Here is a 13,196-nt window from a genome sequence, read left to right as displayed (position 1 = left end):
AAGTAATAATAGTGGACTCAAATAACTATATTGTCTAGTGACTCAATCACTACGCTCTTACAACAATCTAGAATGTAGAAGAACTTTGGCTTTCACCAGTGTTGTCATGAGATGTACTTGCATCACCCAACAAACATGTGAAATTTGATTGGAATTTTGGAATGCCAACAACACCTTGATAAATGTCTCTAATGGATTGGAGTGTGCTCACAATGTCCATCATAGTAGGTCGTCTTTTTGGAGAATCTTTTGTGCAAAGCAAACCCAAATTTATGGATTGATTGAGGCAATAGAGATCCTTCTTTGCTTGAGTGCTCATACTAGCCCCTCTCAATAAACTCTTGTCCACCACTTCCCCTAGTTGACTTGGAAAATTGCTACCCACCCACTTTTGCAAGTTCATTCCTTCCACAAACATGTTGTGGGTAGGCTTCTTTCTAGTAAGCATCTCCAACAACACTATACCATAGCTATAAACATCACCTTTTGTTGTGACATGTCCACCTAATCCATATTCTGCATACAAACATTCTTACATAAGGTTTGTAAATCAAAGTATATAATAAAAATATGAAAGTCATATCATTGCCTGAAATTCATATAGTTCAAATAATACCTGGAGGAATGTAACCCATAGATCCCTTAAGTGCAAGCGTAGAAGTGAAATTTGAATCCTCATAATTTGCAAAACATATTGTTGCAATCCCAAAGTCTATTACATATGCTGTCATATCTTCACTAAGAAGCACATTGCTTGGTTTCAAATCACAATGGATCACTTGAATGAAACAATGGTGATGCAGATATGTCATGCCTTGGGCAATGTCTATTGCTATATTCAATCTTTGAATCAATGTCAAACCACTTTCTACTTCACCATCAGGATATAACCACTTATCTAAACTTCCATTTGGCATAAATGGAAATATCAAAGCTTTTATTTGGAGGTCTGAAAAAGAGGTTATGACTCTAACCACATTTCGGTGCCTAACTCTGCCCAAAACTTTGCACTCCTTTTTAAAACTTTTGTTAGCCCCTTCATTTTCCAAATTGAGAAGCTTGATAGCAACGACCGTGCCATCATTCAGAACCCCTTTGTACACTTTCCCAAAAGCACCCACTCCTAAAATGTTGGCATCACTAAATCCATTTGTTGCAGTGATGAGTTCTTTATAGGAAATTCTTTGATGCCCCATGTTTAATGATGTACCAACCTCTATAGGAATATTCCTCTTGTGATTTAGTCTACACAAGATTCCTATAACTAAACATGATACCATAGTGAGTACAACTGCAACAATAAACAAGACAACTTTTCTCAAATGAGCAACACTTTTATGGTTGTGAGTAGAGCACAAAGACAAATTTACCCAAGGTCCATGGAGACCAGGGTTTCCCATAAATGATGTGGCACTAAGATTTTTGAAAACTCCACCTTTTGGGACTTCTCCCGACAAGTTGTTGAAAGAAAAATTCAATTGGCTTAGCATTTTGAGATTTGCCAATGTTGTGGGTATTCCAACTGAGAAATTGTTGGAGGAGAAATCCATGTCCTGAAGACTTTGAAGTTCACCAAATGACACTGGAATCATATCTTCAAGTGCATTCCAAGAAAGATTTAGGTATTCTAGTTCTTTGCAGCTTGCAAGCTCACTTGGAATATTACCAATTAGCCGATTTGCAGAAATATCTATAGCCTGAAGCATATTCATCTTTCTTAGTTCCAAAGGCAAGCGACCCTCTAATAAATTGTTTGAAAGATTGAAATAGAAAACTAAGTTTGCAAGACTTGCAATTGTTGGAGGTATCTCCCCACTTAGCTTGTTGTATGAAATGTCTAGCATTAATAAGTCACATTTCCCTACATTCATGGGTATTCTATCTGATAATTGGTTCATATGAAGATCTAGATATCTTAATTGCTGGAGGCTAGCAATAGAATCAGGGATCTTTCCAGAGAGATTATTTTCAGAAATATCTATGCACCCTAAGCTTTTGAGTTGCCCAATTTCTGTTGGAATGGTTGCTTGTAAATTATTTCCATTCATATATAACATTTCCAACCTTTGAAGCATTTTAAGTGAACTTGGAATTGCCCCCGTAAAAAAGTTATACCGTAAACAAAGAAATGTTAAACGTGTCAAATTTCCAATCTGTGGAGGTATATCCCCAACTAATGCATTTGTGCCCACGTTTAGGGAATCTAATTCTTTGGAGAGGCAGCAGAGAGAAGGGCAAACGTCCTGTGAGATGATTGTAGCTTAAATCTAGTTTTCGTAGGGTAGAACAGTTGGTTAGCATAGTAAGGATGGGCAAGTTTGTGGTGCTGCCGCTAACCAATTGATTAGTATCTAAGCGGAGCACTTGGAGCTGCATCAACTTACCCAACTCCATGGGCACTATTCCGCGGAGTTTGTTAAACGATAAGTCGAGCGTTTGAAGGTTCGTACAATTGATGAGCGAAGCGGGGATGCTGCCACTCAACTGATTCCCACCCAGATGGAGTTGAGTCAAGCGCATGCTCTTGCGGCACAACTCCACGGGAATATGGCCACTCAACTGGTTAAGAGTGATATCCAATATTCGAAGATTGGTGAAGTTAGAAAAGGAAGATGGGATTTCTCCCGTGAGATGGTTAAAACTCAGAAGTATTACAGATGCGGAAGGTGGACTCTCGGGAAGGTATACTTCCCCAGTGAAGGTTGTTGATATGTTTCTGGAGCAGGACGGGATTCTACCCGTCAAATAGTTTTTCGATAAGTCTAAGAATTGTAACTTGGGGAGATTGCACATTAGTTCCGAGGGAATATTTCCTACGAGCTCGTTAGAGTACATAGAGAAAACCCGTAAACTACGGCAACGGCCAAGAATGAGCGGCATAGAACCGTGGAGTTGATTCATATACAGGTTAAGTTCTTTTAGGCGAAACAAATTTCCCAATTGATAGGGAATGTGACCCTGGAAACTGTTATTGGCAAGGTCAAGTATTCTAAGAAAGGACAGATTGCCGAGAAAAGGAGAGATTATACCTTGCAATTCCAAGGATGAAACATCGAGTGAAACCACTCTCTGTCTGCGCCGACTGCATATGACACCTCTCCACTCGCAGAAGGAAACATTGGGTTTCCACGTGGTGTTTAATGACTGCCATGGATCATATGTAATTCCAGACAGGAATCCAAGCAGAGCCTCTTCATCGGAAGCATTGCCGCGAAGAGCGTGTCGGCGATGTGATAGTGGGAGGGTGGAAGAAGGACTGAAAGAAAGAAAGAGGAAAAGTACTTTCCATAAAAGATAGGGAACGTTACAGATCTCCATTTCTTCTATTGCTCTCTACAGAATGGAAATGGTTTCCGTTTCGTGGTTAATTTATAGAAATCTATCTTTAAAAATTCTGAATTTATTACGCACCGATATCATATAAATTCAGCGTTGAACTCTGAATTCATTGCGCGCCGATAACGAATCGAAATTCAAAAGTGACACGCAAAGGAAATATTGTAAAATATTTACAAATGCTCCGTGACGATTGTTTTCCAAAAACACAGCACCGTAATACACGGAAAGGAATATTATACTCCAAATTTTCGAAAACAAAGCAACGCACTTGGATAAGAGTAATAGGAAAAATACCGCACTTTCATCAAAATAACCAACCAGCAATGTCTCGCCTGTCATGGGTCCCACTAGCGAGCCCCTCCACATACATATTTAAAACAGTGTCCCTCCCAGCAGTGGGCACGTGATACTTGCGTGGCTACAGAAAAAGCCTCTCATGACTCCAAAGAAAAGACCATACATAGATTAATTAGCAAGGCTATACACAGAATATCAGGGGCGATTAATTAGTGAAGCCAGACATAATACTAGGTGCAATTAAATAGTGACGCCAAACATTAATACGAGAAAGCCGCGGATTGATTTTTGGTTTCCAATTGCGAGTGCCTCATGCACACGGTAAAAAGCCTCAAATTTGTATTTCTTCGTCCAGTACGATTGTCTCGAAATCATACAACATTCACGAACGTGTTGCCGTGAATATAGGTTACGATGGAATATAATATTTAACCCCTATCTAGTTAAATCCCACCCACCAATTTATCATAAACTGTTGTTGTTGTGTTATTTTTAAATAATGGAGTTAATGGTCATGAGCTTTTTTAAATCCATCCATGCTTCATAAAGCATTCCTCGACGTGTTACTTTTAAATAATGAAGTTAATAGTGGTTATACCTTTCTAAACTCACCTTCAAAATTTATATCGTCGAATGGAGAGTAGGAAATATTTATAAAGATATTTCGGTTGGCTAAATTTCAAATAATTTTAGGGTTTAAACTTTATATTGTAAAATGGAGAATGGAAAAAATTTGTAAAGATATTTTGGTGAGTTAAATTTATATTTGAATTTATGTTTCCATAAATTAATAGGAATAAGAAATTATTATTTTTTAATATTAATTTGTTTAATACATAATTTTGAGTGATTGGAGACTTTCACGGTTAATCATATTGTTAGAGATTTATGGATTAATATTGTGTAATATGTGTGATATAGTAATGTTTGTTAGAGATTTCTAGACTAACATTGTGTAATATGTGTGATCTGTCTAACGTTTCAATGGTGACTCCATCCATCATAAGAAGCCAGAAAGAGTCATATTACACTTATTACACAGTTTTAGTCTAGAACTCTCTAACAACAAATAATTTTGTTGTAGATGATTTTTGCTAATAAAGATGTAAACTTCCATCATCAGAGACCACAAAGAGTCATATTACACATATTACACAGTGTTAATCTAAAACTCTCTAACAACAAATAATTTTGTTGTAGATGATTTTTGCTAATAAAGATGTAAACTTGAATGTAAACCTGTGCCTTAATGAAAACTAGTATTCTTTCACTGCAATTATTCCTTAACAATGGGTTTGCTATGTAGTGTAAATTTTGTCTGTACCATCCTCATCACTAACCGTGAAGGATTTTCATTGTATTCACTTTCTATATAAGTAGTGATCCAAAAAAAGATTTTGATTTGATATAATATACTCATCACAATTAAAAAAATAAATTAATAAGAAAAAAAAATAGTTTTATGTTGGAAACTAAATTTGTAACGTTATTAGTTTTAATTTTTTTAACATTAGGAAACATTTTAATTTCAAATGAAAATGTTAGCAAATGGTCTTATCATGTTCATTAAGTAATGTAGCTAGGTCTTAATGTGGTAAGAGGAATTTAGACTCATGAAAAAGTACAACTCCTCAAGTCATGTCCAATGGATCATTTAGGTTTGTAAAAAAGAAAAACACACTTAAACAAAATGAATGAATGGTGTGGACTTTAAATTTGTTAAATGGAAAAAAAGTTAACAAATAATAATGGGGAAACATTGATTGTATGTATATAATGGAGAATTTTAACTTTGAAACAATGAAGTTAATAATCAACTAACTATTCACATCGTGTTTATGTACATTATTATTCTATATAAACATATTTTTTTTCAGATTGCTCTATTTTCAAATCATGGTTTCATAATGAATTTTGATTGATCTTATTGGGAAGAAGTGAGTGCTTGTCATTGCGACAAGAAGCATGCTATTTTTTCACCAAAGTTTATCCTTTCAATCACATTGGTCAAGTTCATTGTGTCATGATGAATAACATACCCAAAGGGCTCTAAGCCTTTATTCAATTTGACACCCAACACAATTTATCTAAAGTCGACCACATGTCCTTAGTAGCACCCATTGTTGACAAATAGCAACAAGAAATTCCAGTTTAATTTGTCCTTGAATTAAAATCGAATTTTATTCTCATAGCAACTTGTAAATAGTTAATTAAGTTTTGACTTAATTATCTTAGGAATTTCGAATTGGAAGTCTTTTTGTAATCATGTATATGTTCTCCCTAAATTTTAGGGATCTACGATGAGTTTATTTGAGTTTTAATTAGATAACTCAGTTTGAATGAGTTATAGACAGTTAAACTAGTTCTAACTGTTATCACCCCAAGAAACTCTCCTAGGTTATATATCAGAGATGCTCGGGAACATTACAAACTCAACAAAAATGTTGGAAAATGGTGGATGAATGGAAGGAATGATGCATATTCAAGCCAAATAACCACTTCTACTATGCTTAACCCCAGACATGGGTGAACACCCCCAGACTACAAGGCTTTAGACCACCAATTACTCATAGTTTGAGGAATAGGTGAAAATGGAGAATACTGACCACACCAGCAGATGCACAGGACCCTGTGATGGCCGGCTGCAACCAGTTAAAAGGTCTGTAAATCTATTTCTTAATGCACAGACAGGATGACAGCTCTCTAGCATTAAAATAACAGAAACCTGCATACACATTCAATGATACATACTAGATTCTAACACAGAGGTGGGATAACAGCCCCTCTAATGCTAAACATCAAAAGCACATGAACAAATGCATAACAGGCACAACCTGGAATAAAGAGGAAGTGGAAAGTGAGCAATTAACATCAAAAGAAGCTTGCATTAGCTGAAATGAAGACCAGACGCTACAGGTATCACAGTAGTTACATTCTCCAGAAGTTGAACTTTACATCAAAACAATATCCATCAACCCCTTTACATTCTATCTTCTGGAGATATATAGAGGTTGATTACAAAAACACTCTACTATGCTATACGAGGAGGGGTCATAATGGACCACCAACCACATTAATTCTTTGGAAATGGCTTCTGCTATGATCTGACTATGTCTGCGCATGAATTCGACTTTTGCTGATGTTCTGCAGTCCTTCTCGGGCAGGTGGAGTACTGCATGAGTGAAACTCCATAAACTGGTAAATGCCTTTGACTGCTCGGACTCTGCATTTTCCTCTTCAGCCATGCTTTCTGTTAAATGTAGTGGTTAAAGAATAACTGCGCCAGGTACAGGGTAGTTGATCGCCTTCGTTCTTCAGTAGCAGAGAACAGGCTATGGACACGGGCAGCGTGGAGGAAGATAAATACCAGTTGTTGGATCGCGCGGATGAATGGCTGCGATCGATTTACAGGGGTTATCGGGAGAAAACGTGGATGGAGAAACGTGGGCCGTTGGATCGCGGTCGGGCAAATCTGACGGCTATCAGGCGGCAGAGATGCGAGAGTGTTAATGAGCGGGGAACGTACGAGTAGGCGGTAAGCGGTTTCCCTGCACCACTTCGGGAGGGCAAGCGGTATTCGTATGCGGGGGCACAAGCACATTCAATGAGCGACGCGTGGCAGGTAGGTCAGGCGGGAAACTGCTTTCCCCACGTGTTATCGCGCATGCAGGTTATGGGAGTGGGTGCTGCAGATGTTGTCTGATCGCGGCGAGGTTTGATCAGATGGCGCAGATGTGATTGCACGGGCTTGCGTGGATGTGATGGGAAAGAGAGGGTTATGGTGTGCGGTCACGTCATCAGGGTTTTATAACGTTTAAATCCCAGCACCCGGGAGCTAAGGAAACACGGGTTTTATACTAAATGCTGGTGTGAAACAGGGATAGCAGGAGCTATGGGAACGTAGAAAAATGAAGGAGGAGGAAACGGAGGTAGCGGGGGCTATAGAATTATAAATAAAATGAAGGAAGGAAGGAAAACCAACTGCTGCGACCCCCTTTTTGATCATCAATAACCCAATCAGGCCTGCATTTGTCCTTAAAAGGTTGAAAGTAATAGCAAAGCTAATAATGGCTCCTTTTGGGGATGAGATCCTCCCTATGAGGTCTCAAGAACCTGTAGATCAATGCCTTCCTGATGAAAACAAATTAGCAAAATTCCTAGTGTTCCATTGGGCATGGATTCTACTTTGCCTACAATAAACTGATAAAATAAAATATTTACAACTTTAAGGCCGTAGACCTTAAAACACATAATTTTTCAGAAAACGCCCATTAACTGGGCCTTCAAAAACTGCCTCTCCTCCCATACTTTTCAGTATGAAGGTGTTGTTCCCTTGAATTTGAGAAATGATGAAAGGCCCTGTCCAGAAATCATCAAATTTTCCATGGTTTCCTTTCTTTTCTTTTAGTGCATCCCATTTAAGGACCAAGTCTCCAATCTGGAAATTATCTGTTTTTGTCTTTCTGTCAAAAGCATCCTTGATATTTTTCTGATGTGTTGCACACTTTTCAACCAACTGTTCTCTAATCTGATGTACTTTTGCTAAATCATTGATCCTCTTTGCCATGTTTTCTTCTTCATTCTATTCTGTTTGAAGGAATTTTGCCACAGGGAGAGTTAACTGAATTGGGAATACAGCCTCAGTGCCATATACCAGCTTGAAAGGAGAATTCCCTGTGGATTTTTTAATGGTCACTCTGTCATCCCACAGTGCATACTTGAGCTTTGAATCCCAATTCTTTTTATTGTCCTCTAAAAGCTTCTTAATTATCCTTATCAGGCTTTTATTAGAGGATTCCGCCAGACCATTTCCTTGAGGATAATATGGGGTGGAATGGACCAGTTTAATACCCATTGAATCACACAAATCTACCAATTCTTTTGCCCTGAAGGCTGCTACATTGTCTGTGACTAGTTTGTGTGGACAACCAAATCTGGTAAAGATATTTTTAATTAAAAACTTCATGACCACATTATGATCAGCCTTCCTGGTAGGGACTGCTTCAATCCACTTAGTGAAATAATCAATGGCTACTAATATCCACCTGTCCTAGCCACTGGAATGAGGATTGATCTCTCCAATAAAATCCAAGCCCCACTGCTGAAAAGGTCCTTTTGCAAGTATTGGTTTTAAGGGCAGGGACTTCAATTGCTATTTTCCTTCAAATCTTTGGCACTTGTCACAAGATTTAACAAATGAAAATACATCAGAAAACAAAGTGGGCCAATAGTACCCAGCTCTGAGAATATTATGGGCAGTGGTTTTCCAATAATGGTGCCCTCCACACATGCTGGAATGAAACTGCTGCATGACTTCTCTTGGTTGTTCTTTGTCCAGACACCTCAAAATCATTCCAGATGGATCCCTCCAATAGAGCATATTTTCATGAATACAATATCTTGCTACACTAAGTTTTAAAGTTCTCCATTGACTTTGAGTAAAGCTTGAAGGGATTTCTAGCTTCAACAAGAAATTAATTATGCAGATTATTCTCAGCCACTGACTACTTTCTCTCTGGTTCAGCTGATTCCTCTTCTTTATCTGTCTGACCAATTTCTGCAATTGTGCATAGGAAATCTATATCCAATGATCTGCAATTTTCTTCAGCTAACAATTTGGCAAGACCCTGACCTTTGACAAGTTTAGTGGGCTTCAGTTCTATATTAAATTCAATCAGCTTTGCAATCCATTTAGCCCTTCTTCCATCAACATCAGGTTGTGTTAAGACATCTTTTATTGCAGCAGAGGGTACATATGCAATTATCTTGGAATGCAAGATATAAACTCTGAAAGCTTTCAAGGATTTGATAAGGGCATATGCTTGTTTTTCAATAATGTCATACCTCAGCTCAGCATCCCTCAAGTTTTTGCTGAAAAATGCCACCGGATGCTCTGAGCCTTCTTCATCTACTTGCAATAGAACTGCTGCAATGGTGTCTTCAGAGGCAAATGAAAATATATGGAACTCCTTGCTATAATCTGGACTTATTAATGTGGGAGCCTCCATAATGGCTTTTTAATGGACTCAAAAGATCCTCTTACTGCATCAGTCCACCTGATTTCTGACCCCTTCTTCAACATGGAGGTAATATGCTTCACTAATTCTTTCGTTGGATGGATTTTTCATCACGACATCTTTGTAGAGGAGAATCAGTTATCTGCATCTTTTATATCACCAAGGCCTTAATAGGTGTCAAGGGTCCTTTCTTCCTTTATCAAAGTTGTTTTGCCTTCTTTAGGGAGATATATTCTGTTAGAACCTAGATCGAACTCAAGCTGAAGGGAGGCAATCTTAGGATAACCACAAACCAAGCTTAACCTGGTAGCTAGCCCTACCAGGTCGGGAGAGGGCTCTCTCCTTTATGAGTCTTAGTCAAGATGTCTGGATCAAATATGGATTTTAGGCTAGGTATAGTAGCTCTAGGGTTTTTGGTTGATTTTAAAGGTTTTGTTGCTGGATCAAATGGAGCAGACAACCATGGGTCCAGGAAATGAAATCATGATGCAGGGTGTTCTATGGGGAGAGGTAGGTAAGTGTTTTGGCACTTGAAATTGAGTGAGATGGTAGGTCTAAGACTGGTGAGGAGCTGAGGAGGGCATGTAGAGATCATGAGTCCTCTTCAAACAGCTGAAAACATGAAAAAACTAGATGTATTCCCAAGGCAGCGCACTGTTACCACTATATTCTACCTATCTATCTTGATTTCATTTAGTTTAGAAGAATGAATTAGATTTTGGCACACATAACACATGAGAAAAACTAATGACAGAAGGAGAAACAATGCAAAAACACATTATCACAAGAATCCCACAAAAATAGCTTCAAATGCTAGTTTATTTCCTGGCCAAACTGTTGTAGAGATGTACAATGTAGCTCAAAGCATCCACAAGATTCCAACCCCAGCCAATGACTGAAAAAATACATAATATAGACATCAAACCACCTATGCTAGCTATCAAGGGTCGAATCCATGAAAAGATGGGTAGTTTCAACCATTTCTAAATTAGGAACATGAATATAGGTAGTGGAACAACTTGCTTCTATAACCATGGAAACTGATTCATTTACCCCTCAACCACCTCAAAATGATGAATCTACCCTCTAAGGTCATTTTGAAATTATATTTACATAGCATAGCATCATTTACAATAATAAATTCATCCAAGATGAAAGAAAAAGTCAACTTGTAGAAAAACTAGGTGAAAGTTTGAAAATTTATCCTATGCGCAGCGCCACTGTTCGTATGCGCAACACTGCTTCAGACCCAGTTTTGGAGGCCCTCCCCTTGGCCAAATTGAGCCCAAGATAGCTCATTGGAAAGGTCTTCCTGTCTAGTTTCTGGAACATCTTGAATTTTTTCATTTGGAGGTAATTCCCCCCCTCAAAAGTGGAATATCCCAAGGCTACTACCTGTGTGTCCAAAAAGTGGTAGAGAGGTCATTTTTTGATGGTTTTTTGATCTTTAGGTAACCACGATTTGCTCCAAATTTGCTGAAACTTTCAGGGATTGATGTTCTCATCATGCTGAATCTAAATATGTAATCCATTTCTCCAAAACGTATCCCAGTCAAAAGCAACACCTATGCCAAATTCATGTGTTGCAAAATTTAAATTTTGAAAATTGCAAAACCTTACCAAAATTTTCCCAAAATTGACACAAGGCACCCTCATCCACTACTTTGATGAGCTAATGAGGAATCATCTAGGATTTCCAACTTGTCTTGCTCCTTTTTGCTTCTCAAGGCCAAACTCGCAAAATTCATCCTATACGCAGCGCCACTATTCCTATGCGCAGTTCCGCTTCAGACCAAGTTTTGGAGGCTTCCCGGTGTCCAAATTGGGTGTGTGAAATATCTTTGGAAAGCTTATCGAGTCTACTTTCCAAAAAATCTTGAATTTTTTAATTTGAAGTTCGTTTTCCGTGTCAAAATTCAAATCTCCCAAGACTGGTCAAAATGTGCAGAATGAGGCTGCCAAAATGCATAGTGCTATTGCAGACAACGTTTGAAGGTCTTCCTCAACTCAAAATTGAGCTCATGATAGCTCATTTGACTCATCAAGCAAGTCATTTGGCCGACCAGGCTAGGAGAAATCTTGATTTTCCCAAGGTCACTCCAGAGGTGCATTAACTCTTTTGAGGCAACTGTATTTTCGACATTTCTCTAAAACCATGACACCTGTGTAAAACGTGAAGGAGGTTTTTCTTCCTTGGCTTATTTTTGACAAAAACCTCTCTTACTTTTTCCAAATTCATTTTTTCTTGCTCAGAAACAAAAACCCTAGGAGAGGGAAATGAGCCTTACCTGAGCACAAATGAAGCACAACAATGTGTAAAATGACCCATTGGAACATGAAAAAATGATGACAAATCATTTAATGATGGTACACTCATTCAAATGGTGACATGGACCAATACTTGGAAGACTTTGGAAGGAGTGAAAACAAATCTTAGACCTAATACCTAGCGACCAAATTTTACTTGAAGACTCACTAAAATGACAAAATTTGACTTTGACACCCTAAAACCACTTTGTAAGAGCATGTTTGATCACTAGTGGAAGGCTTCAAAGACTGACACTAACATATTCAAAATTATTTTGTTTAGATAGTGATTCTTGGTGATCATGGTGTTCTTCACATGTTTGATCTCTTTCTTCATTTGCTTCTTCTCAAATAGATAGGTCACCCATCTAATGCTTCTTGTGAGAGAATTCCTTCATTGCTTGTTTTCTGGACTTGTCATCATTTCTTCTTGCTTCTTAGTCAACAACCTTATGATCCTTATGTGAGCATATACTTTTGTTGACCTTCATTGCATTGTGGTACATGCCTACGAGCATATTCTTGGTGAAAGAGATTCTTGCATGCTTTCTTATGTTATAGAACTATGCCCATGACTCAATAATATACAAATGAAAATATGACTTAAACTTTGATACATACCTCATCTTGATTCTCCTTTGATCATCCTTTAGTGTGGCCCTTCTTGCTTCATATTAACTTCCCTGCATATCATCCTTTTCTTGAATCCCATGAATGGGATTCCCAATGAGACATCTGCCTTGGTTCATGAAACTTATTTTGAAGATTTCATCATAGGATCTTAAAAGATCCTTTCCTTGCAAATCTTTTTTTCTTTTGATCATGGATGTCTTCTAAGATTCTTAATCATGATCAATTTTTCTTTCATCGTGGATGAGGTCCTATACTAGGAATGCTTCTTCTATATGAATATCTTGAGCTATATCTACCATGCTCCTATATTCTAGAAGATATTTCTCCTCATTCATTTTTGGTCTTAACATAAATGTTACATCTTAATGAGTATCTAGAACTAAAGGATGTTTCTAGCCATGCAATTTAATTGATTCCTACATGATCCTATCCTACTCAAAAACTTTGAAAGAAGTCTAGAAGTAAAGAGTTTCACCTATTCATAGTAGAGATTGGGAGGATCTTCCTTCTTTTTCTTCTTTCCTTATTCTTTCACCTCTTGAGTCAAGTGAGCTTCTTCCCTCTTTCTTTTGTTGTTGTTGTCCTTTTTAACCTTAGGACAAT

General features: G+C 37.8%; 1 protein-coding gene across 1 annotated transcript; it reads right to left on the bottom strand.

The window, feature by feature from the left end:
* On the bottom strand, nucleotides 1–3,318 carry LOC149173321 (putative leucine-rich repeat receptor-like serine/threonine-protein kinase At2g24130). Its single transcript, XM_089427913.1, has 2 exons — nucleotides 3,030–3,318; nucleotides 1–516 (listed from the first exon to the last, which is right to left on the bottom strand). Exons 1-2 carry the CDS (start codon nucleotides 3,316–3,318, stop codon nucleotides 68–70), a joined length of 738 nt encoding a protein of 245 aa, XP_089284039.1. The 3' UTR covers nucleotides 1–67.
* Nucleotides 3,319–13,196: the final 9,878 nt, after the last annotated feature.

Source organism: Pinus tabuliformis, chromosome 4_2 (assembly GCF_031772625.1).
Source record: "Pinus tabuliformis cultivar Carrire ecotype Pingquan chromosome 4_2, CPIR1, whole genome shotgun sequence".
Lineage (NCBI taxonomy): Eukaryota > Viridiplantae > Streptophyta > Pinopsida > Pinales > Pinaceae > Pinus > Pinus tabuliformis.
Note: the sequence above shows the minus strand (reverse complement) of the source record. Positions and strands in the feature narration are given on the sequence as shown.